The sequence below is a fragment of the Amblyomma mixtum genome, chromosome 2 (assembly GCF_055824585.1).
Source record: "Amblyomma mixtum isolate Tamu chromosome 2, ASM5582458v1, whole genome shotgun sequence".
NCBI classification, from domain to species: Eukaryota; Metazoa; Arthropoda; class Arachnida; order Ixodida; family Ixodidae; genus Amblyomma; species Amblyomma mixtum.
In genome coordinates this window covers 237,243,357-237,270,681 of record NC_143013.1, presented here as the reverse complement: position 1 = coordinate 237,270,681, position 27,325 = coordinate 237,243,357, and the positions used below count along the sequence as shown (strand labels likewise).

The 27,325-nt window shown below is 45.1% G+C and overlaps 1 protein-coding gene across 2 annotated transcripts; it reads right to left on the bottom strand.

Annotated features, from left to right (window-relative positions):
- Positions 1–707: 707 nt before the first annotated feature.
- LOC149363044 (techylectin-5A-like) lies at positions 708–27,325 on the bottom strand. 2 transcript variants are annotated; one of them, XM_089569868.1, is made up of 6 exons: positions 27,057–27,325; positions 18,844–18,998; positions 14,792–14,934; positions 11,342–11,447; positions 4,175–4,342; positions 708–1,269 (listed from the first exon to the last, which is right to left on the bottom strand). In XM_089569868.1, exons 1-6 carry the CDS (start codon positions 27,116–27,118, stop codon positions 992–994), a joined length of 912 nt encoding a protein of 303 aa, XP_089425994.1. In that variant the 5' UTR covers positions 27,119–27,325; the 3' UTR covers positions 708–991. The 2 variants fall into 2 exon arrangements, with proteins under 2 accessions (XP_089425994.1, XP_089425995.1); XM_089569869.1 differs by lacking the exon at positions 4,175–4,342.

Below are 27,325 nucleotides of genomic sequence, written 5' to 3'. Positions count from 1 at the left end.
CATATGTCAAGAAACTATGAAAAATATGTTTTCACTTCACCATAAACTGCCCAGCGCTGCGATTACTATTGCTGACCATTAGCGCAACGAATTTTAACATACAAGAGCAGCAAGGAAAAGGTGCACGAAAACCCAAGCAAAGATTGGCGCGGCCATGCGCAGCAAGCGGACAACGATGCATCTCCCCACCTCTCGTAGCGGGCCCTATTTTGGACCAGTCCACTCATCAAGCAGATGCCATGTGAACACCCACCGCGCTTGCATATTTCGGTCGTTCGTTGTCATGGAGATAACTCGTACCCCATTCGCTATGAACGTAGCTAGCCGTTTGTACTTCGCGGCCTCTGGGAGGTACACCTAGTTTCATCCCCTTGTCTCTGATCCAACTTCACGCGCAACACGCTTGTCCCACGAACACAACAGAGGGAAAAGACTGACGAGATGGCGCGGGTGTCCCTCCTGTGGGGCATCGGCTGCCGCTTGCACGGGGACAGATAAGGGGAATGTACTGTTGGTTGGCGAGCAGGAGTGAGTGCAAGAGGGAGTTCTCGAGCAGAAGGCGGATTTCGCCCCGAAAGCAAAAGGCTTAGTAAAAGACATGCTTATTCAAGAAAAAATGTTTTTTATTAAGCAAATGCTCATTGGAATAGCTTGAGCATAAATGAGACTCTAAATGAACATACTCCATAGAGTTGACACAGCTTTGTTTTAGTCGATGTTGTTTTAGTCAGATAAAAGATTGGCAACTGAACTTTCTCGGAGTTGTATGCGACCTACAGACACAGTCTTGAGCACAAGGAAGCGGAAGTAGGTACAAGTATAATTTCTTTTGGCCCCAGTCTGTCCCGGCACTAAAGTGTCTACAAAGTGATCTTTTGAAACTGAGATTTATGTGGTGATCGCGCCATTTAGTACCTGTTTCCTAAACATCCAAAAAGCTGCCACGGAATCTATTTCAGATATTACAGCAAACTGGCGCTTTGCGTTTCCGTTAGAGCCCACGGAAGCTTGCTGGTCGTATTAGCATTACGGCATTAGGATAAGAGTGTTCGAACCCCTTCCAACCACCCCGTCTGTTCCAATCGATGGCGCCAATGTTTGCGCGGTAGAATCCGTTGAGGTTCAAACCGTTGATATTGGCACTGTAACAGCTGTTGTGCCACCACCCGCTTTGGTATTTCACCGCACAGCTGCTGCCATTGCGTCTGTCATTGTCCCGGTCAAAGGTACTGAACATCATGCCATCGGACTGGCTTAAACTGTCCCAATCTGAAAGAGAATAGAAAGATGGTTTGAACAAAATTTTGTTGAAATCGGTTTTTTTTAATTTGAACACCATGACCAAAAAAGTTATTGGGGCTCATGAAAAGGATGCAGGCATTCTTTTCGGCAGAAACAATGAGCACTCTCAAGAACGGGTGACATTACCTGTTAACCAACTAGCTAACCAACAGAAACAGCCATGTCTGCTTTTAGAATTTCGGAAACGCCATTACCCTCGGTGCAGTGGCTCAACGAATTTTCGTTGTTGCTCAAGTAATTCAAAGATCGCGCGCTTGATTCACGCGCAGAGGGACGCACATCAGTGACCGTCACTCATCTGCCACGTGATCTCCTGTGCCCCGCCACGGCGTGCCCCGCCATAAGGGTAGGACAGAAAGAGTAGCGTAGAACATGCGGCACTGAGTGACGCTATTTAATGGAAGTCACTATGCACACGGCAGATACTTGACTTCCGAATTGCCCGAGAAATAATCATATTTATTTTATCTGCAGCGCCGAAAGTGATCGTGTTTTTAAAATTTCAAAAACACATGTGGCTATCACCAATAATCCGCTACAAAATTATTTAAATCAGGCATCAATTTGTTATAGTTAACGTGTTGACGGTTAGAATGGAGTTAAAAAGCTTAATATAGCCGAATTTCTTTTTTTTGCTCACGTCCGCCAAGACTGACATTTATATGCGACAAAAGCCATCTTTGTACCTGAAAAAAGCTATTTTTAAAAATTTGTGACAGGATATTTTAAAACACCTGATATACAGTCATACCTCGTTAATAAGACCCTCGTTGCTATGAACGACCCAAATTAGGGACGGTTTTTTTTTGGGACTAAACTTTGCCTGTGTTTTAGCGCCTCGATAATGTAGAAACTCGCTGTCCGAAAAAAGACCGGGTGAAAACGAATTGAGCCCTTCCGGAGCTTCACATTTCTATGGCGTCAATATGAACAGTGATGTCAACAAAGCCTCGCCAATCGCAACCGGACGTTTTTGTAGTGAGACAGGGGAATTACCAAAGAGATCCCCGAGATGGATCGGAGAAGTAAACTAATGAGACAATGACATTCTAAAAATGGTCTGTTAAGAAACGTCATGGGGAAACATAACAATGGAAGTGTAACCACAAAAAGCTGATGAATGAGTTGTTTGGTAGTTTCACAAAGATACAGAACGCTCCGATTTCGAAACAAAGAACACTATGGAATTAAACATAATTGAGGCACTACACAGAATCTGACTGAAACAAGGCTGAATAAGATTTCAAACAGTCCAGTGTTTCTAAGTTGCAATGCACGGCTATTCTGAAATCAACTGATAGTGTCGTTGAATTTGAACAGTTTTTATTCAGGAACAAAAAGCAACGGTGGCAATATCAGTAATTTTACGAGCACCTTCGCCAAGCTTTCACTTTTTCTATCTGTATCCCACAAAGTTCCATACAAGCATGGCTATCGTTGTGTATCCAAAATAAATAGTAGTGTAGTGCATGAGAATGGGCTCATAGAGTAAAAAAATATAGTAAATAATATCATTTTCGGTTCCTGCTCTTACAAACAGCGGTCAATCCATAGCTTGCAAGCTATACATCGAACAGCATATTCAGAATTTTTAGTAGCATATCAAACAGTTTCATGTAACCAACAATTAACAAATTTAGTCCAAATCTAGCCCACAGGGATGAAATTTGTTTAATCGCTGAAAATCTCCGTGACTGGGTTTATTAAACTCTATCGCCAGATGTAAACAGCTCCAATACCTATATTATAACGTTGTTACCTAATTCATTACTTTTCTGCAACCATTTAAAACCATGACCACACCATAAATTTCACAAATTACAACTCCCGGAAGTCTAAGGCCCTGCTCTAGCTCCAAGCACGAGCTATTCTACGAATTTCAGAATAAGCAAATGCGGGAACGCTTCTAAACGTCGTCCAAGCATATATATACAGGGCGCCCACGCTAACTTAAGCCAAGGGTTAAAAAATAAAATATTTGAGATAGGCCAGGGAAACCACTTACATACATCTACCAGCCGGCTTGCGCATCATAGGCAATTTTTGCTTTGCAATTAATTAATTAGCAATTAAGATAATTTTTCTGAACGCGTAAATATTGACTTTACGTAGCAAATGTGAACAGTAAAGTTGGAGAGCAGCTTCAGAAACCTCCATTCCATTGATTTGTGATAAAGAAAGCTTCACGTGTATCTTTTTCCGTGCTCCGAAGAAAGCCCTCTAAATACAAAAAAAAATCACGTGACTAGCGCATTCGCACGCCAGGATTGTGCTGCCCTCAACCGTGCCTTGAGTGAACGAAATCAGCTGCTGGCAAGGCGCGACGACCTCAATGCTCCGGCTGGCCCATATGTCAACGGTGGTTGCGGCGCCCGCGCGAGCCAGTCTGTAAGCGTGACGGTGCAAGTTGCAGCGAACTTGCTCATCTTCTTTTGCTTCTCAGTAGCGTATAAAACTCGTCGTATTTGTGTTTGTCACCTTTGGCCATTTCATCGCTCACAATGCCCGACGCGTTCGCTGCAACTTGCACCATCACGCTATCATATATATATATATATATATATATATATATATATATATATATATATATATATATATATATATATATATATATATATATATATATATATTTATATATATATATATATATTGCAGAGCGCAGAGCTCATACAATCAAGATCGATGCATTTACTTCCCATGAGATTGTGGCACCTGTTGTCACCTCGTTAGGGTTCAAAAATTATCATGTTCCCGAGATTACCCACTTCAGTGATTCAACGGGACCAATGCAGTCGATGCTTTATCCGCGCATAAGGCGCGGCATTCGCACATAAAGGCGCGGCATTCGAACAGAGGAACGTCAGGCTTTTACCTGTTGGTCCAAGGAAGCTTCCAATGTGCAACTTGAACTGCTCGTCTTCACTGTCAACTCGAATGCTGGAGTAGTCTATTGAGATGCTGTCCTCTGTCGAGTTGCTCAAGACCACGCGCAGCGTCATGGTCTCCTCACCCGAGGTGAGCGCGTGCAGGGCACGGTTCCCTGCGTATTAAATTCCTGTCAGTGCTAAACAATAAAGTTCCCACATAAGAGATCACTACAAGCTCCTGCTGGCTTTTATGTATAGTGTCTATGGATTGATGCCTGCCTTAAGCGCTGCACGCACCAAGGGCGAAGCGGTTATAAGAAGGCATTGCGTGAATCGCACTGCCAAGCGAGGTCATCAGCGAGGTCATCACTTCATCTGAAAAAGTACCATTTGCTGTTATGTTTTTCGATGACAGCACTTTTTAAATGTATTTTTTCAGCATTTGGTATATTTCTGGAATATCTAAACAGGTCAGTAGTCTTGTTAGGTTGGCTTCTTCAACCTTTATCAAGGCTTCGGCATTCGCCTTCCCCGAACGCACCTTGACCTGATAAAAGCTGTGAAGAGTAGCTTCTTTCGCCTTGTAGCTGCAGTCCTACGAACTCAAAAACCGCAAATCCACCTTCCTTATCAGACTGCAAAAGCTTTATGCCTGCAGCTTTCAGTGAAGCCACTGTCCCTGGAACGTCAATGCGTGATCTACACCTGGAACGGAAGGGCTGAGATTCACACCTTCCAGAATGCATCGGTCAGCTTCAAGCTCTGCCCTCGCCTTTGAGGCAGTACATCGCACCAGGGCAAGCATTTCTGTCTTATCGACCTTTGGTTGGGTGCAGAATTTCGGCCCCGCCCTAGTTTGTTCAGGACACCTGCTGGGAATGTGACACCACCTATCCGGTGAATCTCTTCATGGGCGGGCGGTGCTGCACGCTTTCTTGGTAGCGAAAGGGGCAACCTTTGTCAAGCAAACTCGGTGGTGCGGTCGGCGATTTGAAGTTCTTGGTGCAACCTACGCTGGTATCCTGCCGGCTGGCAAACTTGGTTGCAGGCGATGAACAGGCATTCTTGGAAAAGCCGCACCTGTCGCCAAGCCTCCGACCGGAGAATGCGCTTGTGTTGTGTTCCTAGCTCCGTCTTGTGTTAGCGCCGTTCCCAATATGATCGTAAACCAACAAGTCCAACTCTCCGCTCTCTTAGTTTGAGAAGATTTTCTTTCGCAAGCTGTGACGTTTTATAGAAAAAGGAGGAAAGTGGACCACTTAAACAACAAAAGTGAATCGCAGAAAGAGCTCCATTGTCTCTGAAGTTAACAGCGCTGAGCGTAGACCGAGGCAGAGGGTCAACGCGTAACAAGCGCAGGCTTTTCTTACATTTATTTGAAAGATGCAGATGTTTTGTGATGCCTTCGGCAGGAAGGCGTAACATGTGTCACAGACACCTCGTAGCAAAACGTGTGATGTGGTACAGGAAGTCGTATATATTCATGAAAGTCAAATACCGTTTACTGATCAAGTCCTTTTTTTTGCTAGCGATAGAGACGGTGTGCTAACATACTGGTCAAGCAGCCTAGGCGTTTCTGCTACCTCAATAATCTCACGAACGCATTACTCACTACGTTATCAAACACTCTGCGCGGTCAAAATTCTGACGCACAAGTTTAAGAGGGTCAATCTGTGCAGTGAATTCCGAAATTTCTGCAATCTTGAACAACGTCATTTTTGTGTTCTTTCACTCTTCATTGGCGACTCTTCCTGTCTGCCCTCGTGCTCTTTTTCCACGTGTCAGTTGTTTAGGATACACAAAAGCTCCCGCGTTTTCAGCGAAGTGTTTGGGGTGATTTATTGTGCACTTATATTTCTTATTCGACTTGTATGCATGAGTAAAAATGCCAACAGAGACATTTCAACCTGTCTGTAACAGTAAACGCAAAACTCAATTCTGCCTAGCGATGGATATTTTTCTCGCGATGAGGTACTTCGTGTACGTACGCACGCTAGTGCCACTGTTCCCTTTCTTATTTTCTTTGCCCACAATCGCTACCTTTCAACTGCTTGGCAACCGACACTGCCAAGTTCAAGGTGTACTCTTAACAAGTAAGGCGCTATTCATGATGACGAAAGCTAGCTTCCATTTTGTGGACGCCCGACATCGTAAGAACAATTGCTAAACAAAGGTTTGCAATGGCTTTTTGTGCCAGCTTAGAACTAGCCAATTGGAGTGGAAGTGGAGCTTTTTACCCTCGTGGTTCATACGCCTAGCAGGCCTGCCCTCTCTAGAACTTGAATTTCATATACAGGAATCTCAAAGACGCTAATGCAGGAACGAGGTGGGTGAAAGCAAGCGACGCCAAAACTACTTAACAAGAATTCTGGCCTTGGCAATCACAAAGTAGAAGATAGTCATCGATGTACTTTAACACTCTGGGCGCCCTTGTTCCAACGACGGTATTGCCACAAATCTTTGTAGTGTTTTTTTTGTTCGTTCTTCAAAGCTGCCGGCGTGCCGCTTTATCCCTTTGTGATGCAAGGCGCGACCACATTTCCTCGATTGATCGCATCCCGGCGCCGCCAATTAATACGTTGTTCCACAATGTTTTAGTAACTTGGAACGCGTTTTCTCGAAAGTTCGCTGTCACCTTTAAATTGTGCACGGCCGAGAGCGGCGGGCTTTCGGTTCGACAACCGCAGAGCACGCTTGTTGCTACGCTGCCGTCGAGTGAATCAGTCCATTGCGGGCGCAAGTCGGCCCAATAAAAAGTTTTGTTTAGAAGCTATTTTCGCTGTCTTCTTGTTCTTCGGACTGCAGTCACCAGTGCATGACAATATTGTAAAGGAGCTAGTCTTTTTGAGCTCGACATAAATCAGTAGGTGCCAGCTTTCCTCCCTGAGAGAATGGGTTGACCTGACATACACTCAAGGAAGTACAGAGAAGTCCACAGTATACACCTCTCATGCATTTTGAAACGCGATTGCACAGTGCGTGCTAACACATTTTTCGACGCTCACCATTATCTCATCTTTGGTAATCGACTAATACAAATCTCATAGTTCTACTGAGCAAGCCGCAAAGTCAGAGCTACGATTTTTACTTAAAAACCTTATTGGTCGTCAGAATATTTCACTGGGAAGGGTCGCCAATGTTTGACAGCTTTAGTTTTTCTTTTCAAGAACAAGGAAATCGTTTTCTGGCGAGTGCCACTTTGAGATATCATTATAAAATGTCAATGGATGCCATATTCTGAAGTGCTGGAACAAAACGGATACAGAGCACAAGACGAACATGGACGAGCGCTAGTCAGTGTCAGCCTTCTTCTGTTTTCGCGTTGCTCCTGCGCTTCAGAATGTGACCTGCACCAACTAGCTCTATCCGCCACGTTTCTCTCAAACGATGCTTTTTAGCTATTTTCAAAGCAACGCAAGATGCAATAAACAATAAGATCCTTACACAGGCTCTGAGCAGCTCTTTATTTTCTAGACAGATGACTTTTCAAGCCGATTAAAAATTTAACTAGTGGCGTGTAACACCTTAACTTGGCACACTTCTTTAGGGATAAGAGTGAAGACCTCTTCCTTGTCAGAAGTCAACAACGACCGAAAATATCCCTTTGAATGCTTTATCATTCGTCCTACTTACAGCCTTCTGTTCCGCAGTTGGCAGTGCGTGAACACATCTACACCGCTGGGAAACGTACCTGGCAGTCTAACTCATGGCCGACCCATGCAACTAATCGCAGCAAAGCGAGCGGGTTCGACGTTATATTTCTTAGGCTGGGCGGCGAACTTCAGCCCTTGGCCTAAAACGTTTTTTCATGTTACATCTTTTGTCCGCGTGTTCATCACAATGATCCTTTCCTCAACTAGCAGATCTAGCTAAACTCGAACGCTAGCCTCCTAGCCACTGAACTTCGCCTTGCCTAGCATCTATGCACGCATCAGAAAAGGAAGAACTATAAGGTTCTTGAGAAGAAACATGGCTCTTGTGAGCCGTGTTTCGCCGGTGCGCGGTTTCTGCCAACAAGTAAAGTTACCAGAGCTAGAGAAGCATTTTAAGCTTTTTTATCGAAAATAAAGGCAGCATGTGCGTCAGCGACGCACCCACAGCTTTGTAAAATGCCGAGAACAACTGTTTCACCTGTTCGCTATCAAATCAAACTTGAAACATGATTGTCTTCCTTGCAGGTACAACGGCTGCACCGTGTGTTCTACCTAAAACTTTCCACAATTTTTAAAAATAGGCTTTTTGATTTCGGAGATCGCTTTTTTTCGGCATAGTATTGTCAACTGTGTAATACGTCCTAATACAGCTAAGATGGGCTAACTAGCAGGATGGTTAGCTAGTACGGAATAGTTAGCTTTTTACCTGTTACTGTTAGACTTCTTAATTATTCAAATTCGTGTAGGCCGCCGAGAGTAATACCCCCATCAGTTTTTAGATTTCCAAAAAAAAAATACTGTTTCCCTCGGTGCTGTGCCCCAAAATATTTTGTCTATTTCAATGAGTTACGTGCACTGGAGAGCTTGCTTTTCCTGCAAGCTTCCCAAAAGCGCATGTATTTTGACGCAGAGTAGACAAAATGTGTTGGGCCACAGCGCCAAGGGTAAGCGCGTTTTTGAAATTCTAAAAACTGATATGGATATTATTTACGGTCGGCTGCACAACTCTCAATAATTAAGGAGCTTAACAGCAATAGTTAAAATCATAACTATTAAATAATAGCTAACCAGCGTGATAGAAAATCTGAGATGTAATCTGATGTGCTACACCACCAACAATGCTGTGCCGAAAAAGCGCTCTTCTAACTCAAAAAGCCTCTTTTCAAAAACTGTATAGTCTTTAGTGAAACACCTTGTATATTTGTGCGCTTTGCCCCTCAATAAAGCCGTTCTGAGGGACGCTCTGTCCAGTCTACGTTCTTTGTGTCTGTTTGCGCTTCGCGCCTGCAACCAAAGATGACCACCGTGGAATTACAGAGCGATGCTAGAAAGAAGAAGCATGTTTAGTAGCTTTTAAAATGTTCGAATCAAACAGCGAGGTGACACCTGGGCCACCTCAAGATTTCTCATCATAGTTCTCAGAGCTAAAGCACTTTGCACTTTGGAAATTTCTTAAAGGATTCCAAGTGGAACATGGGCAATCTTGTCTTCTCACTGCTTTTCAGCGTACCACTGTCTTACGTCTTTGAGTTTACAAAACTTTAAGTGCCCTCAGCACCATCACGAACGCCTGTGGAAGCTGAAACGGCCCCTCACACAAACTTCAGGACACATTCAGCTCATATGAGTGAATTTGGGGAACCCCTGTCATTCTCGGTGCTGGATAACTTCGACCGATCTCTTGCGATGGTCAGAAGACAGCCTGAGCGGCATGATCCTAACCATTGCCAAAACTTCAGCTGAAGACGGAGCAAGTTTTCTGCTCATATTGTTTAACCAAGTGTAAGCATGGACAACTAAGAAGAGAAGGCCTCAGAGACGCCATCTTACGGCATGCACCAGCCGAGCGGGCTTGCGTGGTTGCCGACTCGTCTCTTTTCGCACTTAACCTCTGCAAGAGATTAGGCTCCTCGATAACGGCTGTAACTATCAACGGTACTGAATAAATGCCAGGCCCTTTTTTAGCCCGTCGGGCCTACACGATAGCCTGTCTTTGCCATAATCTCTGCACTTTAGCGGTTGTTCTCTACTACCGCTCCATCTCTTTCTGCTAGTGCTGGGAATCGAACCAATACCTTTTCCTTCATACCTTCTCCTTTATACCAAACCTTCTCATTCTCTTTTAGAGAGGAGGACGAAATGTTCTCCTCTCCATTTCTCTCTCACCCTTAGTTCATGTCAGTTTCTGCCGCCATGCGCTAATGTCCATGCGCCAATAAGCATCATAAACTGTCATCATCTTAGTAGAATTCATATTCGCCATGGTCTTTGTTTTCCTCCGGAGCGCGACTGCAATTCAATCCTATGTACATGGCCGAATACAATAGACATGCCTCTTCAGTAATCCTAATGTTGCTAGCTTCCATGACAGCTTAGTTTCTGTAGCCAAGATTTGTTTAGTTACATGTTGCCAAGTAGTTTCCTTCGCTGGCCCTTCCACACAGACGTTCCCCGCTTTCGCCAGCCCGTTGGTACTCTGAATGTCGATTTGGATAGTTATTTTCACCGCCAATAGGTACCTGGGAGAAAACGCTCCTTATTTGAGACGGTAATACTCCAGCCAAGGATGTCAATTGGTCTCCCCTTCAGAGGTTGCTTTCTGATGTCCCTCATAGAGGCTTCTTTGTGGGGTTTCTGAGAGGTACATTACCATATTCAAATTCGTGCACCGCACTAAGGCTGCCCCTGAGGCCCTAGTGCGATCTGCTGAGATTTGTTTTGGTAGCTTCCTAAGCTATGGGTATATTTGGTAACGCCGAAATATGAACTTAGTACCTTCGCACTAGAGCTAAAGCGACGAAACAGCGGGTGAGTGCTCTACAATTAAGGCATCGCTGTTGTCCAGTAGTAACGAAACGTATGTACCTGTATTCCAAAAATATAGATGGAGGCTCTTTTTTCAGAAAGAACCATTTAAAAAAGTACAAATTGAGAGGACCAAGCTTAACAGACCCCCATGACACAATAAGAGCTGTAATACTAGTCAAAAACATGAGTAACTGGCGGCCCTGCAGTGTAGAAATTTTTAGACCCCTGAAGTAATTCTCCAAAATCGTTTATTAAGCCTCACGCTCGCATAGCTGTCGCCAGGAGCGTATTTGAAGGCTTTAGCAGAGCAGAAACTGCCAACTACAGTTTCCAAGAATACTGCTATAGACATCGGTGTTTTGGAACAAAAAAAAGATACTAGGCTAGCTGTGAACTCTTGAATTATGCTTTCGGGGCCCATTGCCCACATTGCATTAAAAGTTGGAATCTGCAACCAACTTGAAATGTCAGCGCATTTGTAAATCACCTTTTAAAGTACAAGTTAAGCTTACAGGCAGTGACTAATTAAAGCAATATGAGACTGCAAGAGGAACCTTTTGCACGAACAAATTCTGAAAGCAATATGAATGCGAGAGATTTATGAGATGCCTGTATCACGCTGCTAAATCCCAGGTCATTAACTCCTATATTGATTTCTGTTACTGCTAATGCAATATACGCCGCTGACAGTCATTTCTCTGCGTAGCTTACCAATCCAGTATTCTTTTTCCGGATCACCAAAGCCTCTTGCATACTCTGTCCAGTTTCGGTTGAAGTAGAACACGTTGTTCCCAAACTGGCCGCGTCGTACAATAACCTGTAAAGAAAGACGTAAACTCAACTGTAGTCGAACGCCTTTCAAGAAAAAATCGACTTTTCTCCGTCAAAGCTGTCCCTTCCATTCAGTATCTTCGGCCCCGTTTTATGAGCCTGCTAGCCTGACAATGCACGCAGGGTACTATCCCCGACAATTGAGGAAGGAACTATCCGCTTTCATCTGCCACTACCTGCATTTTCACATTAGCAGGCTCATTAGAGTCGGCTGACGCAATTGGCTGGAAGGGGGTTTTTTAATTAAAGCTGCGATTAGGGCGAGCTGGTAACGATTCATAGTGAAACGTCGTGGTAAGACGAAACCCCCGAACGAAAGACACGTACACACGATGTGGTGTATTTCTGAGTAGCTAGTAACGGTTTTGAAGCGAAAAGCTTCACTACCCGAACCACAGCCGCGCTTCGCGTGAGCCGTCGGAGCCAAGATTTGCCACAGCTGCGCATGCGCGAAAAAATTGTTTTTAAGGAAGGGAAACGGCGCCTGTCTCTCTCATATCTCGGTGGATACCCGAACCGCGCCGTAAGGGCCTTAAGGAAAATGAAATGAAATGAAAATTTGTTTTAAGGGAAGGAAATGCCTGTCTCTCATATCTTGGTGTACACCCGAGAGGAATGGACACCACAGTACATGTCTCTAAAGCAACCTTCTAAGGCAGCACCGTATTCACTACACGCGCGTCTCCTCCTCCGCCTCCGCACAGGCAGTGTGTGGACGGCCGAATGCCTCCACCGTTATTGTGGTGCTCCCAGTTCATTGTGCACCAACTGCAACAGCCATGACGTCAAACCAAGCACAACTGCAGCTTTTCGCTTCTATATCTAGGTTTAACCACAGCTAAGCCACTGCCTATATTTTTCTTGTTTTTTACGTTGGGTGTTTAATGTGTTTTCTCGGTTAGTAGCTGTTCGCGCAAAAATCCTGTTACAGGAATTGACCAAGGCAATGAGAGGGATGAATATCATTTTTTGTCAGCCTGTGGAGCCGGTGTGTGTGGTCTTGAGTCCGTGCTGGGTGTCAGCTACGCGGTAGAAGATTACATGAAGACCACAACATGTTTTGCGCTATTAAAAATTAACTGTCATTTAAAAACAACACCAGAATACAAGCCATAGTTTCCCATGATGTTTTCCAGCATAATCGGTTATTGGCTTCCTATGCATTCGTCTCGCATATCCTTAATTATTGGCGCATTTTATTCCCATTCAAGCGTAAAATTCCGTGATGAAAATGCTCACGCTGTAAAAAAAACAAAACAAAACGTTTCTCTGGGCTGTTGATAGTTTTATAGCAAACTAAATTGCAACCTTGTTATTCCTAAGTCCTGTTAGAAAATGCAAACCTGCTTAGTAAATAGTTAAAAAAAGAATGACGCTGGTCTTCGTCGAAATTACCTCAAGAACGGAATTATGTGATAACTTGAAACACATGACATTACAAGCATTGGACCAAGAAAACCATGACCCTGAGACATGCATGGGCGGAGCAAGATGCGACCCACAGATAAAGCAAAATGATGCGGTAAAAATGTTAACGAAGCCACGCCATGCGACCATGTAATTGGAGGTGATTACTTTCAAGAGCCGGATATATGTTTCGCCGGCACACGAGGGGTGACAATCGGCCGGCCTCCCTGGAAGGAAAACTTTTTTTGGGAAAAAGCATATGGCCCCAATTGCTCTCATTATTTTCGGCAAAAATTCTAACAGATTTACCGTGTATATAGGGTATCCCACCGCCGAACCGTTCCTCTAACAGTTGCCCACCAAAACCGGGGCTAATAATCGGAAAAAAACGTAAAAAGAAGCGTATTATTATCTTTTATTTTTAATCAGGTAGCATTAGAACCGCTCTGTCGGAAGAATACGTACATCCATCTGAAACGTCGGCTGGCGGGTAGAACATTTGGGGCAAGAAAATCCCCTTTTCCATTTACAGGGGAAACGAGGGATACGGAAACTAGGAGAGGAGGGACTAAAAAGGCGGAAGGCTCGGGTGGCGGATGGGTGAGCGGAGAAGAATACGGCGTGACACACGCTGACTGACAGACTGCATCACATCACCCGCTCGCACGGTCTGATCCCGGCAGCGGCTTCTCTTTCAGGGGGAACACTAACGCAAACACATACTCTTCCACATCAATCGCACTGAACGTCTGTAATTTTTATAAGCCGACACCATAATATGGCCCATCGGCAGCGAGCCCAATGTCCTGAAAAAAGTTGCGCTACAAAAATGTTTCACCAGCAAAGCAAAGTAAAATTTCTTCCAAAGGAGCAGGGAATTGAACCCACGGCTTTCAGAATGTGAGGAGAGCCCGCAATTCAGAGGCATCAAAACCACGTTGCTTCTCGGCGAATACAGCTGAATCTTGTGTATGCGTTGCCTGACGACTGTTTGCTGGTAGCAGATGTCATTGAAAGGCAGGAGAGAATTGAATATAAATTTTATATATAAAGGAATTAAAAATTAAAAAGCGATGCTTCGCCTTCAATGCACGTAAGTCGTTTTAAGTGGCTTACGTAATTTCTTTATTCATAATATTGCTGCTTGAAACATGCTCTTTTAAGTGAAGAATTATGTCTTGCATAATCGTAAGTTTATGTATTGTTGTTGTTTCATGAGTTACGCCTCCAATCATCATGTAGCTAGCCTCATGTTTACTTTCATGCTGCAAAAGTGCAGTCGGTAGCATTTTTCCAGGCCTCCAACAAGGTGTCGTGTAGAGCTAACTTTGCTTACTTTTATGTTGTGCCACAGAGGCACCCGTCCCTTACCTCCCTCAACCGTCGAAATTTTCTTCAAATACCACTGTTAACCAGATGTGGACTCAAAGCGTTATTTAGGGCTGTTTCGTTAAGTGCTCCAGGCTGAATGAGTAATTCAGCTCAATCCACTGAGACAGTGCAGTTGTAAACGTGAACACAAGCGCTTGTAAGTTTGCGTGAAGTAATAAACAGAGGTGAATGCCATAACAAGATCAAAGTCGCCCATTCTGTACAGTTACCCACGTCACAAGTACCACATGGGCTAACACGAGATTTAAGGCGGTAGAAACAGTACTTTTATCGAGTTGGAAGGCGTAATCGCTTGTATGCTGTTTCGCCCTTAGTCGACCTGTCTCTATGATGCACTCTTAGGCCGTGAGTGGCGACCTTCTTTATACTGTGCGTTGTGCACAAGGAAGAAGCCATTCCCCATGTTTGCTCGAGGCAACTTGCGCATCACCACGCGAAATAGAAAGTTACTAAGCCTAGTTTCTGTACTCACTAAGAAGAGAACTTCCACGGCAGCCTGCAGGCGCGGCTAAGACCTTTCAACGCACTCACCGTCCAGCCTCCCCCGTCGGTTTCCATGTCGCAGTACACTTTCTGACCGGCAGGGTTGGCTGCATTATGGTACACGTTGTAAACTCTGCTCGTAGTCTGGCCGGCTTTACGGAGATCGCCGCAGTGTCGAGGGATTATTAAATCTGAAAAAAGTCATACAACACCTTCATGGATTTTTCTATGAGCCACATCGGTATTCTACATAATGAAGTTAGTACCGAAACTTGTTTGACAAAGTCCCTCACGACAAAAAAAAAGAAATCACTATGTAACCCACCCTAAGAGCAATTCACGTCTTCGGGCCTTCACTTCTGTGCTGCCGGCTACTGCACAGCTCTCACAGTGTATGTTAGACGCCATTGGAAGCATACAGGGTATTTCACCTGAGACTTTGCACAATTTTTTGAAAGAGGCTTTTTGAATTTGAGGAATGTCTTTTCCGGCATAGCATTCTCAGCGCTGGGATTCATCAAAATAGAGCTAAAACGTGCTAACTAGCAGGCTGAAGAACTAATAACAGATAACTTTTTGGCTGTTACTAATTAGCTCCTTATTTATTAAGAGTTGTGTAACCCATCGTAATTAATATCATGACCCATATTTAGAATTTCGGCGCTGTGGTTCAACAAATTTTGATTAAAGCATGCTAAAATTTATGCGCTTTCGAGAAGCTTGGAGGCAAAGCCACCTCTCCAGTGGACGTAACTCGTCGAAATAGCCAAACTTTGTTGTGCCACAGCGCCGGGGGTAACAGCGCTTTCGAAATTCTAAAAAGTGATCTGGATAATAATTACACGGAGCTACACGCCTATCAATATTTGAGAAGCCTTGCAGTTATAGTTAAAAGTTAACTATTCAATACTGGTTAACCAGCCTGCCATTTAAAATGTGTTTGCTGTATTCTGATGCACTGCACAACTGAAGACGTCCAGCCGAAAGAAGCTCTTCTAACTCAAAAAGCCCACTATAAAAACTGCATAAAATGACTTAGGTAAAACACCCTTAATGACCAAACCTAGAAGTTTGCAAGAGAATAACAATGCGATAGCATTACATCTGTCGTCGCAACAAAACCCCGCCGATGTCCGAGGCTTTAGTTCTCTGATTTGTCAGGAGAGGTCACGTTACTTTGCGAAGCCATCCCAACCTAACAACCATGGCAGGTGGCAACCTTATCAAGGTAATAAAAGAGGAGAACTGCTATTGCACTGCGTTGTTGCTTGAGTGCGTTGAGTGGCGGCAAGTACGAAACGAGACGACGCCACGTCCACCCGTCTCGCCACTCAACACAGTCAAGCAACAAAGTTGGCAACCTAGCCGTCCAGTTGTGAGCAATAAGCTGACCTTTTCAGGTAGCAATTAAATTAATAATTCGTCGAGAGCTGAACGTGACATTCTGACGTCATAATGACCTTTGCATCTGATTGTGGGCGACATAATAGAGAAACCAAATCAAAAATAAAAAAGTGATACGTGCTAGTGCAGTAGTCCGCAAATGGTGGTTGATGGAAAGACAATTGCAAAAAAATATAACTCAAATAGAAGCTGACTGCGACAAAAGTGAAATGTAATGGTGTCGTATTCTATTCTTAATCTGACTTATGGTACCCCGTGGTTTTGTTGGTTTTTTGAACTTCGTACCACTTCACAAAACCACCTTCCCATCTCGGCCATGAGGCTGATACATGCTCGGCATTTTTTGTGTATGTGTGGGTAGAATACGCGGCTTCCCTCAGAGCGTGGGCACCACAGATGTGTCCCGTTCCTTGGAGCCGAGTCTACGCTCTAAAACAAGTATTCAATGAAGTTTTGGGCCATTTAAGCACTATCGCAGGCATTCATTCGTTACGAAGTGCCTCATTATTTGCGTGTGTCTTAAATCCAATATTCCTGATCCCTGAGTGGTACCATTCAATTACCCAGTACATAAGAAAAGACTAGCGTTAAGCGCTTGGTGAATCTGTGAAAAATATAATGCAAGCGTGATCTTAGCGATCATTAAAGCACCAAAATTTCAGATGGTAGTGTGGCGTAGAACTGTTGAACAGAAAATATTGAAGGAATGTAGAGTACTAATGGACGACGACAGCCAAACTAAACAGGAAAGGCACAGCACCACACATCGATCAACCGATTGAGAGCTGTCAGAGAATGGACAAGCTACAGAAGTACCATAAGCAAATGTATGCGTTTGAAACGGAGAGATGGGATTATTGATTTAGTATAGCAGTAATCTCTCAAATGCTTATGAAAGCAAGTGAATCTGTCAGTGTGCCAGACAAAACAGATAAGACAAAGAATCTTTCAATTCAATTCTTTATTTTTCCAGAACAAAAAAGTACAACGTGGAGAGGTTCACGGGCGAAAAGCTGTTAGCAACAACTTAACAGGGGCCCATCATCCTTCACTCCGATTTTCAGCATGAAAATAACATTCAGACACCATCATCGATCTGCTTGGCTATGTCCACTGTCGAGAAAATTATTCTCGCAATCATCTCCAACTGCAGCAGTTCTGCGCCAGCTGCGGCCGCTCTATGCCCACAAACTCACCAATCTTACTCGCTTACCACACTTTGCAGTCCCCTGTTACATTTTCATCCCTTGTAATCTTCTCTAATAGTACCTTAAGGAACCACTTGTTATCTTGTTAACATCCCTGCCTTTCCCTTTCTCTGTATCTATCTATCGTGTTATCTTGCCTTCGTATTACACCTCCTGTCCATGTCCATTTCCTTTCCTTGATTAAATTAATGTTACCATTTAATTGTGTTTGTTTCCTCACGTTCTCTGCTTTTTTATTGACTCCTGACGCAACGAGTATCTTTTTTATGCGAAGCATACTACTTTAACTACCACTTCAGCCCTTCACCGTGGTTATGCGCCTCCAAATCACGTGATACATGACGTCACACCACGTGACACGATGACGTAACGACAGTAGAGAAACGGGGGCCCACCTCGCGCTGTCGCTGTGGTTGTGCGCCTCCGAATCACGGGATACATGACGTCACACCACGTGACACGATGACGTCACAACAGTGGAGAAACGGGGGCCCACCTCGCGCCATCGCTGTGGTTGTGTGCCTCCAAATCACGTGATACATGACGTCACACCACGTGACACGATGACGTCACGACAGTGGAGAAACGGGGGCCACCTCGCGCCGTCGCTTTGGTTGTGCGCCTCCAAATTACGCGACACGATGATGCTTCGCATTCTCCAGGCTTAACGAAGTTAAGCCTCAGGCATTTTTTTTTTCGTAACTTCAAGCGCTCTTCAGAATGCAATCAGTAGCCTTTCCGTTAGTCTCAATGTTTTTCCACATAAGTAGGAACTGAAATAAAAAACTATCCCATGTTTTTTCTTTAGGTATATTGGTAAGGAGCTTTTAATGACATGAGTTTACATACAAAATGCGCTTATAGAATGCAGAATGATATGGAGTATACTTCATGTTATTCGGCGAGCTGTTTATCTTACTTGTTCTGGATATGTGCTCACTAGATCCTCTATATGTATATAATGCCCTAGTACTTCCATAGGCTAAGTGCTGAAGCAAAATGGGTTTAGTGCTCAAGCACTAATCCGATGGGTGCCAACCTCGAGCAAAATCCTCCGTTGAATGTTCCCTTGTCTGTTCAATGCCGGCCGCAGCGGCCGAATTTTCATGGAGGCGAAATTTTAGCGGTCCTTGTTCTGTGCGGCGTCAGTGCACATTAAAGAGCCCCAGGTGGTCGGGACACTGTCCGCTCATCCCCGTGTTCTACGCAGCGCTGCTTCGAATGTAGTAAACATCATTTAAGCGTTACTTTTTTCTTCTAATGTTTGAATATGCCATTCAAGCTTCACTACTTCGGTCCTGACTTACGCCCTGGTATTTCTTCTCAGAATTATATTATCAGACAAAGAGGTACTGACTAAGGCGCACAGGCCCAGTTTCTATCTCTCTGAATTCAGTGCGTCTGTCTTGTGCTTGTCTTTCTAGTATCTGGGCTGAAGAAAGCTGTTTATCATAAGAGAATACTTCAGGACTGGAAGAGGTTACTCACTCATGAGCTCAGCGAGCGTCTGCGTCGTCTCCAGAGCACTGGTAGTACCCTGCAGGAACGGTGGCCACGATCTGTGCCTCGCGAGAGCTGCGACGATGGCTGAGACGAATATGCACACGAAGGCGACGCGGGACATGATGACCACTAATGGTGACCTACGGTAAACAAGTGGATTACACGCCAGCCTCTACCTGGGGAAGCTGCTCAAAGTACATACTGTTTTCGAGAGCTGACCTGTTTACCTTGTTACGACCCAATTTAAAAAAAACAAACTCGTAGACCCGGCTATCAACCAATAAGATTCATTCATTCAGTCAGTCATTCTTGTCACGTTAGTTCTTGAATTGGCACCAATGGGGTTACAGGCTTTCAATGCCTGCGGCAAGTTGTGCTTACTGCGCAGGCGTCTGCGCCAACACACGGCACTTAAAGGTTCACTGAAGAGGAATCTGAACTCGTCTTTTTGCCTCGGGAACTCGATCTACACGTTCCGAGCATTCTTAGAAACTGCGATGTATTGCCCTGTCTGGCCGATTTTTCTACTTAAATCGAATTAACGTCCGGCTGCCGCCTTTGTTTTTTCGAATTCTCCCCGTACGGTGGGCGGAGTCGACCAACGCGTGGAGTGCCTTTCACCCAGTCCCTTGGCGGCTTGCCGCTCTGCCATTGGCGGAATAATACGTAGTAATGCGTAGAAGCAAATAGTCCAAGCGTATTTTTCTTTCTGCGGGATTATTTTGCGGCTATATTATCTGCGAATGAAACTATTTATTCACGGAAACCTAAAAAACAAAATAAAGCGAAAACACTGCCTTCACTGAGTGTGCTGAAAGGCACTCCACGCGTTGGTCGACTCCGCCCACCGTACGGGGAGAATTCAAAAAATAAAGGCGGGAGCCGGACGTTAATTCGATTTAATTAAAGAAATCGGGCACACAGGGCAATTAGTTGATGTTTCTAAGAATGCTCGAAACTTGTAGATCGAATTCCCGCGGCAAAAAGACGAGTTCAGATTCCTCTTCAGTGCACCTTTAAGAGTGATGATGGATGACAACCGGAGTATCGAGCCTGGAGGAACAAGAAAACTATATGGGAGAGGAGTCGCTACAAACCACCGTACGCGGAGGGTTAGTAAGGGACGATCGCATCTCGTAACTGTAATGATAGATGCCTTCCATTGGTCGGTGTACTCATTCATGTTCGCGCTCATTCCACATCACTCATACTAACGCTATGAATGTGCCTGCAATTCTAATAGTGAACAAGCCCCGTTTGGATGTGATTGAGGAAGTATGGAGCAAGGTTTTTGCTTTAGTTTGTGCGCACTCTTTTCAGCACTACGTTTATACAACGCCACGTTTCCAATAGACTAAACGCCCGGTAATGCGCACCACAAAGGTTCGCACAACAGGAGCTCCTCTATGCTGCGTGCTTTTCTTCTGTTGTCTCTCTGAATAATGTTGCATCCACGTGATTGTGAGTGGATGGCGACGTTAGTGTGACTAGGTATCGGTGCAGTACCCCTGCCAAGCATGGAAGTGCACTTTCGGGGAGCGTCACTCGTTGTAAGTGGGTTTTGCCGAAGTGAAACGCCGCAAGCAGAGTGTCACGGAGCGCAGCCTCACCAGCAGAGACTTCGAAGGACAGAATTTTGCGCATAAAGAAAGCGCTCCCATGTTTACATTACTTGTCGTAACACTGTCCTGAAAATTTATTTCTCTTAAGTCGCAGCTCATAGGCGCCCGTTCCTGCGTTCCGCGTCGTAGTAAGTGTCGGCGTGACAAGCCACTTGACAGGTGGCGTGTTACGGCGTGTGACAGGTTGCGTGGAGGCAGATAGTAGAACAGCAAAGCGCCACTTGCCATGGCAAGACTGGAGGAATGGATAACGTTAAGGAGGATGCCGCGGGAAGATCCCGGAGGGTGACGAGCAGCGTAACGCACCACCTGCCAGGTGGCGAGTGATGACCTCCGTTCAAATCTCGCATTACCGAATACCGTGGTCGCTAGAGGCGCTGCGTGGGTAGTATAAAACACCTGCTTTCGCAACCTACCAGGCGTTGCATCTCGACTTTTCACAAATCGTGCATACAAGGCATGTTTATGTTGAGCTCAAAGAGATTCAAACGATGGTGATTGATCTGCATGTTATATTGCATAACCTAATCAATTGGCGAAAAATTAATAATTCCAGATCATATCGAGCCTAGATTTTCATATTATAAAAACCCTAATGGGCGTGAAGGACTTCTCCACTTTTTTATCCTACATGACGTGGTACACAATTTATTGATTCCGTCCGTAGTTCTCCCCATGTCAGTACACGTAGACACTGATGGGCTGCAAAAACCTACGCTGTGCCTTGCAAAGCAGTGGTTGAAAGTTGTGCAACGCAGCACCAAGATCATTATGCGAGTACAAGCAAAGCATATATTGACTGTTATGGAAGCCCTCATGAACAAAATGTTGTCAATTCTTTCTGTGCGTTCCACATCTTTCATTTACCATATAATAAGCGCATTTCGTTGCACGTGGTGTTTTCGACCTCTCAGTTTCGGAGGAATAACACCAAGCCTGCTGATTGACAAGCTGGTACTGTCCAGTGCGATCATGAAGTTGGGCCATGCGGCGTTAAAAAGTTCATAAACTTTTTTCGCTACCATCCGACGCACGAAATACACTGCGTTGAAGATCACTCGAAACCATTACTTGGGGAGGAGAAAATAATTAATCAGAGGTCATGACGCCTACCGTTTCATCCGTGGTTGGAGGGATTGATTTTCTGAGCGGTAGTTTTTTAAAGCCGCCAGCTCTCCTGAACTCGAAATGACATAGGGGGCCTGTTTAAATAGATCGCGTTTAGTAACACGAACTGCGCGACCTGCATGGTACTGGAGTCTGCGTTACGGGCCCAAAGAGGAATTTCCACGAGCACTACTCGAGCTACAGCGCTTGCCCCTCTCTGCCTGATATGATAAGCAATGTCTGTCGTATCAAGAAACCAAACGCTGGCTGTGTATTTCATGCACACGATGTCTCTCGTCATTGCGCTTGCTTCAAACAGGAACTTTTTCAAGTTATATACTTGGAGCCAAAATATGGTATCTAATCTTACCGGCTTAGAGCAGCAGCCGAGATGTCTTGAGCGGCAGGACCGTTTAGTCTTTTCACAGGCCACTGCCCGGTTTGCAGCCTCGCAGGCCCTCTTCGTCGCCTATACTATCACCTGCATGCTCGGCCTTTTTTCGCTTGATATCTTCGGTTCGATCCTGATCCCGACGCAGTTCGTTGAATCCAAACCCCGCTTGCACGAAGGGGTCTAATCTAGTTCTCCGTGTCGCTTAATCGCAGGCTAAACCCTCCGTTATTTCTGAGGCAAGGAGGGGTGCATGACTGGCTTACTGTGTCCGTGGACACTTCAATCGCGCTTTGAGGCACTGGGCTGTGGCAACCACCTAAGCGACACACGTAACGCATTACACAGTTGCCGTTGTACCCCATAAATAGCTTCTACTAAATCGGCTGTGGAAAGCTATAACAGCTTTTGTTGTAAAACTTAAAAAAAAATTGATAGTCCCTGATAGCAGAATGCTTCGTGCACTTTTTCGCGCTTGTTTTTTAAACTCCGTTCGATCACGCTGCACTAACTTGCAACAACTTATGCATCATAAGAAGGAACATTGGAAAAGAATATTGGAAAGAATATATATACATAAAAGAAATATTTTTCATTTCTCTGACATAGGTTTCAATCGTAGAGCGTTAAGCCCTTCTGCACGAATGAAGTGGTCACACGTTTTAAGGCTCCTATCATACTTTCAGTGGATTTTCTCAGTCATTACGATAACACTGTTTAGTAATTTCCGATTAAATTTAGTTCTCAGAAGTAATGTTCTATGCTGAACACGAAAATTCCCTCAGTTAGACAAGAAATTCCCGACTTCAGGCCTTTTCGCATGCAGCAACTGGAAAACACTGGCAGTCGTGGGAAAAGTAAGTCAAATTAGATTCATAAAATTTAATGGACCTTAGTGCATATTGTCTTTTCGTCAAATTTTGTTCCTTAGGTTTTCTGAAGGACAGAAAACGTCCTGAATCGTACGTCATGGTTCACAGATTCATCACCTGCATCTTCATTGGGTTCTTGAAGCTAATGTTTCTTGAATTACACAGTATACTCTGACCAAATTGGGCTACAAAAGTGGGCAGAGCACGCAGATAGAGCTTCGAAATAATAAGGCAGTATTATGATCATATAACTTCCTGTGCATAACTTAATATGGCAGTGGGAAAAACTACCCAAGAACTTTTTCTATAACAATGACACGCATCAAAATCAAATCTGCAAACTGCCTATGTACGATAATATACGGCGGCCTGAATCAAAGAGTGAACTATTGTGCGTAATCTGAACGATTTATTGCTTCTTGCAAGACGCGCATTAACAGCAATTGTATAATAGGCCATTACAATATGCTGGTAACATGCTGCACGCCTTGCCGCGTCCGAGCAAATGCTGATTAGACCATCCGCCCTTCGAAATAATCAATCAAATGCGGGGCAAAATTGCTGTCCTCATTTGTGGCCTCAGCTGGGTGTTTTCCTGCCGATGTGATCTCAAGGGACCCAATTTCCTTTGCATTCATTTCATTCCGTGTGTTACATGCGTTTGTAACTTTGAGTTATTACATTAGGGTTCACATATCCCATATGTGTGACCTTCAAGTCTGGTATTTTGACGGGTGACAGAGGGCACTTGCTCGTGTTGTGTGTTGTCTGTTGTCGGTAGGTTCTTGGCAAGATGCAGAACGAACAACGCCCGGTGCTGACAAGCAAGCTGTTCCGAAGGACCGAGCGAAGCTGACCCAGCAACCTGGGCGACAAGGCGAAGGAGCAGTGATCCTCTCTTGTCGAGCGGGACCTGTTCACGGAAAGGAGCTTGGAGCTACCTGCGGCTGAGCACCGGAAGACAACTTGGAGGAGCTTGGCGTACGAGCGCTCCCCGCATCCGAGCCACGCGGAAGCAGCTCGTCCTGGTGGCGCATTGTCTGGCGGCGTTGGTGCTGTTGTGCTCGAACTCACATTCCACTGGCCTCTCTGGAAACCAGCGCCGTTCGCCCGCCGTCGCGCAATGCAAGCCAAGACTCTGATCGGGCACGTCGCGGCTTGCAGCATTAGTCGTCCTGGCTCGCCGGCGCAGACCCTTCTTCCTCCTCCTCGTCACTGCCGGCTCGCGACTCCTACGACGCTTCGCCGGCCGCCCTTTCCAGTCTTCAAACCTTCAACAGCTGAGACCTCTTTACCATTCATCTAATTTTAACGGTGGCCAGTGCCGTGACTTGATTGGAGGGTTTGAACGGCTGGCTGCCGCAATGGTCACCGAGAACTATAGAAACGGAGCCGCGCTGAGCCCGAGCAGCAGGCGGGCAGCAGGCGGGCAGCAGACGAACCATCACGCCGGAGCTACGTTTGTCAGGGGACGCCCTACTTCTTTGTGCTAGTCCGTTGTGCTCTCGGCCCTTGTACCTATCATGTAAAGCCTTTGTGCATATTGTACAGAAACATTCTTTGACTCATCGTCGCCTCGACCATTTCTTGGCTCAGCTCTGCGCAACAGAGGCAGCAGGCTGAGATGCTCCAGTCCAAATCGTGGTGACCAGGCTCAGAGGCCCAGTCACAACAGAACTTCTCACTGAACCTGGGGGTCACCAGTAATGGGCTCTGATCACACCATCGCTATGTTTATTGACATCGCTATGTTTATTCAGAGTTTTCGGAAGCAACCAATTTCAGAATCGAAGCGAAATATTCAAGTTAAAGTTTATTCGGCATTAGAATTACAAGTAAAATAAGTGTACGAAATTAGAGTTGCATGCGGTCCCAAGGTTAGGTAAACTGTCAGGGGGACCGCCAAACACAAACTTGCGAGATTTAAGCAAATACAAAGGCAGTGGTCGCTAATTTCTGTCATATGATTATACACCGGTCTCAATAATAACAATATCGTTAGTGAAGGAATATAAGATACCATACGTACAAAGCACGGCATAGAGCTTGAGTGCAGTATAACAATAGCAGAGAATAACAAAAATAACATCATGGTACTTAAACCTTGAATCGTGATTACCATGGCTGAATATGATTTCAATACTGTTAAAAAATGTAGCATTTGGGCAACGAATTAATTTCGAGTGGTAAGGAATTCCATTTCGGATACCGGTGAATACAGCGGAGAATTTTTCGTAATTAATCTGTACTATCGGGGAAAAAAGTGCTATACTCCAGGCGGCGGGAGCCGAAGCACCGGAAAACTGCATTGCAACGCCATCGACAGCCTGCATCTGGGATCGAGAAAGCCAAAGCTCGACCTTTATTATCAGCAGGCATGTTGCTTAGCTCGTTTCAATGTTTCGTGCTTTAGCTCGCCGAAATGCCGCAGTTTTCCGTTGCTCCGGCTCCCGCCGCATGGAGAATACCACTTTTGTCACCGATAGTACATTTGAAAGAACCACATTTATTCACACAGAAAAAGTAGTTTCATTAGTATTGTCAAAAAATGGCTAAGGCTTAGCTAAGGTTAAGCCTAGTCAGATGCGAAGCATATTGATGGCTAGGCTTGGTAATACATGGCTTTCCTTGGTTGACGTTCATCCCGCTCTTCATCGGTATCTGTGGCACGCTGAAGCTTTCGCTTCTCGTTCAAATCAGCCCTGCTTCTAGGCGGCATCCCAACACCTGGCCGCCTCGTAAGTGCCCGGAGAGCGAGGCAAGCTCAGCTTTATACCGCTGCTGTAGCGTCACGTGGTCAGCTGCAGCGCCTCTGATGTGGAGCCTCCACCGCCGCGGCCGACCGCGCGAGCCGGCAGCCCATCTCTCCTCTGCTGTGACGTCATGTTGTCACGTGGTGTCACGTGGTCACGCTAAAGGTCAATGGTAGCTCCACCGCCGCGCTCGACGGGCTGTAGTGTAGCTCTAGTAATATGCTTCGCATAAAAATGATGGTTGGGAACGAAAGATGGTTTTTGATCCCCACTTGGAACCCCGGACGGAACGGATGTGTGTCTCGCGCGCTCACTCAAGTAGTGCTAGCGCGCCTGATTCGCATATGATTAAATATGTAAATCAGCTGTCATTTATTTTTACACGTGGGGAAGGCTCGCGGACGCGCTATTCAAAGAAATTTGAAATTGTAGTAGCTTCTATTCCCTTCCTTGTGGTCGTGTTCCGGCATCTGCGCAAACCGACAGGTATGCAGCTCTTGTGTGTACACGCTACAGTGTAGGCTTTGGATATAGATGCTCGGCACACAGATGCGTTTAATTCCTTGCTTTCTTTGTGTTGTCGTGAGCTTGCGGCAAATATAAGCCAATTCAAGGCAATAAACTTACTCAGCGCATGCCTTGCGTCCATTTCTTGTTTCTTCTGAGTGTGACTGCTGTAGTACCGAGTACTCCCAACCAACTAGCCAGCGATAGCGTAATAAACGTACCATAGCCAGAAATAGTCAGAGAATCGATTTTAACCGATGAAAAATAATAGGACAAATCTGTCCTAAGTGACTCGTTAATGGTGAGCTCAAAGAGATGCAAAAGACAGTGACTGATCTGCATGTTATATAGCATAACCTAATCAGATTGGAAAAAAAATATTAATTTGAGATCGTATCAAGCCCACATTTCCACATTATGAAAAGCCTAATGGGCGTAGAGGACTTGTCAATTTTTTTATCCTACATGAAGGGGTACACAATTTATTGATTCCGCCCTGAGTTCTCCCCATGTCATGACACGTAGTCACTGAAGGGCTGCAAAAACCAACGCTGTGCCTTTCAAAACAGTGGTCGAAAGTTGTGCAACGCGGCACCAAGATCAGTATGCAAGTACAAGCAAAGCATATATTGACTGCTATGGAAGCCCTCATGAGCAAAACGTTGTCAATTCTTTCTGTGCGTTCAACATCATTGATTTACAATATAATAGGCGCATTTCATTACACGTTATGTTTTCCACCGCTCAGTTTCGAAGGAATGACACCAGGCCTGCTGATAGACAAGCCGGTACTGACACTGTGATCATGAAGTTGAGCCATGCGGCGTTAAAAAGCTGATAAACTCTTTTCGCTAGCATCGGACACATGAAATACACTACACTGACCATCACTAGTAACCATTGACTGATAAGGAGATAATAATGAATCAGAGGTCAAGACGCTTACCGTTTTATCCGTGGTTGAACTTTCGGAGCGGTACTTTTTCTACCGCCAGCTCTCCTGAACATGAACTGACACAGAGGGCCCGTTTAAATAGACCGCGTTTGGTAACACGAGCTGCGCGGCCGCCATGCTACTGGAGTCTGCGTTATGGCACCAAAGCGGAACTTCAACGAGCACAACTCGAGTTAGAGCGCTTGCCCCTCCCTGCCTGATATGATAGCAATGCCTGTCGTAGCAAGAAACCAAACGCCGGTTGTGTATTTCAAGCACAC

What these genes read in the sequence shown, in the direction of transcription:
- LOC149363044 (XM_089569868.1), bottom strand. Translation starts at nt 27,118, where the DNA reads ATGTTCAGGAGAGCTGGCGGTAGAAAAAGTACCGCTCCGAAAGTTCAA. An exon ending in GACGCTCGCTGAGCTCATGA is followed by an intron (nt 14,935 to 18,843) that starts GTGAGTAACCTC and finishes GACTTTTTTCAG; the next exon opens with ATTTAATAATCCCTCGACAC. An exon ending in AAGCTTCCTTGGACCAACAG is followed by an intron (nt 1,270 to 4,174) that starts GTAAAAGCCTGA and finishes ATTCTCTTTCAG; the next exon opens with ATTGGGACAGTTTAAGCCAG.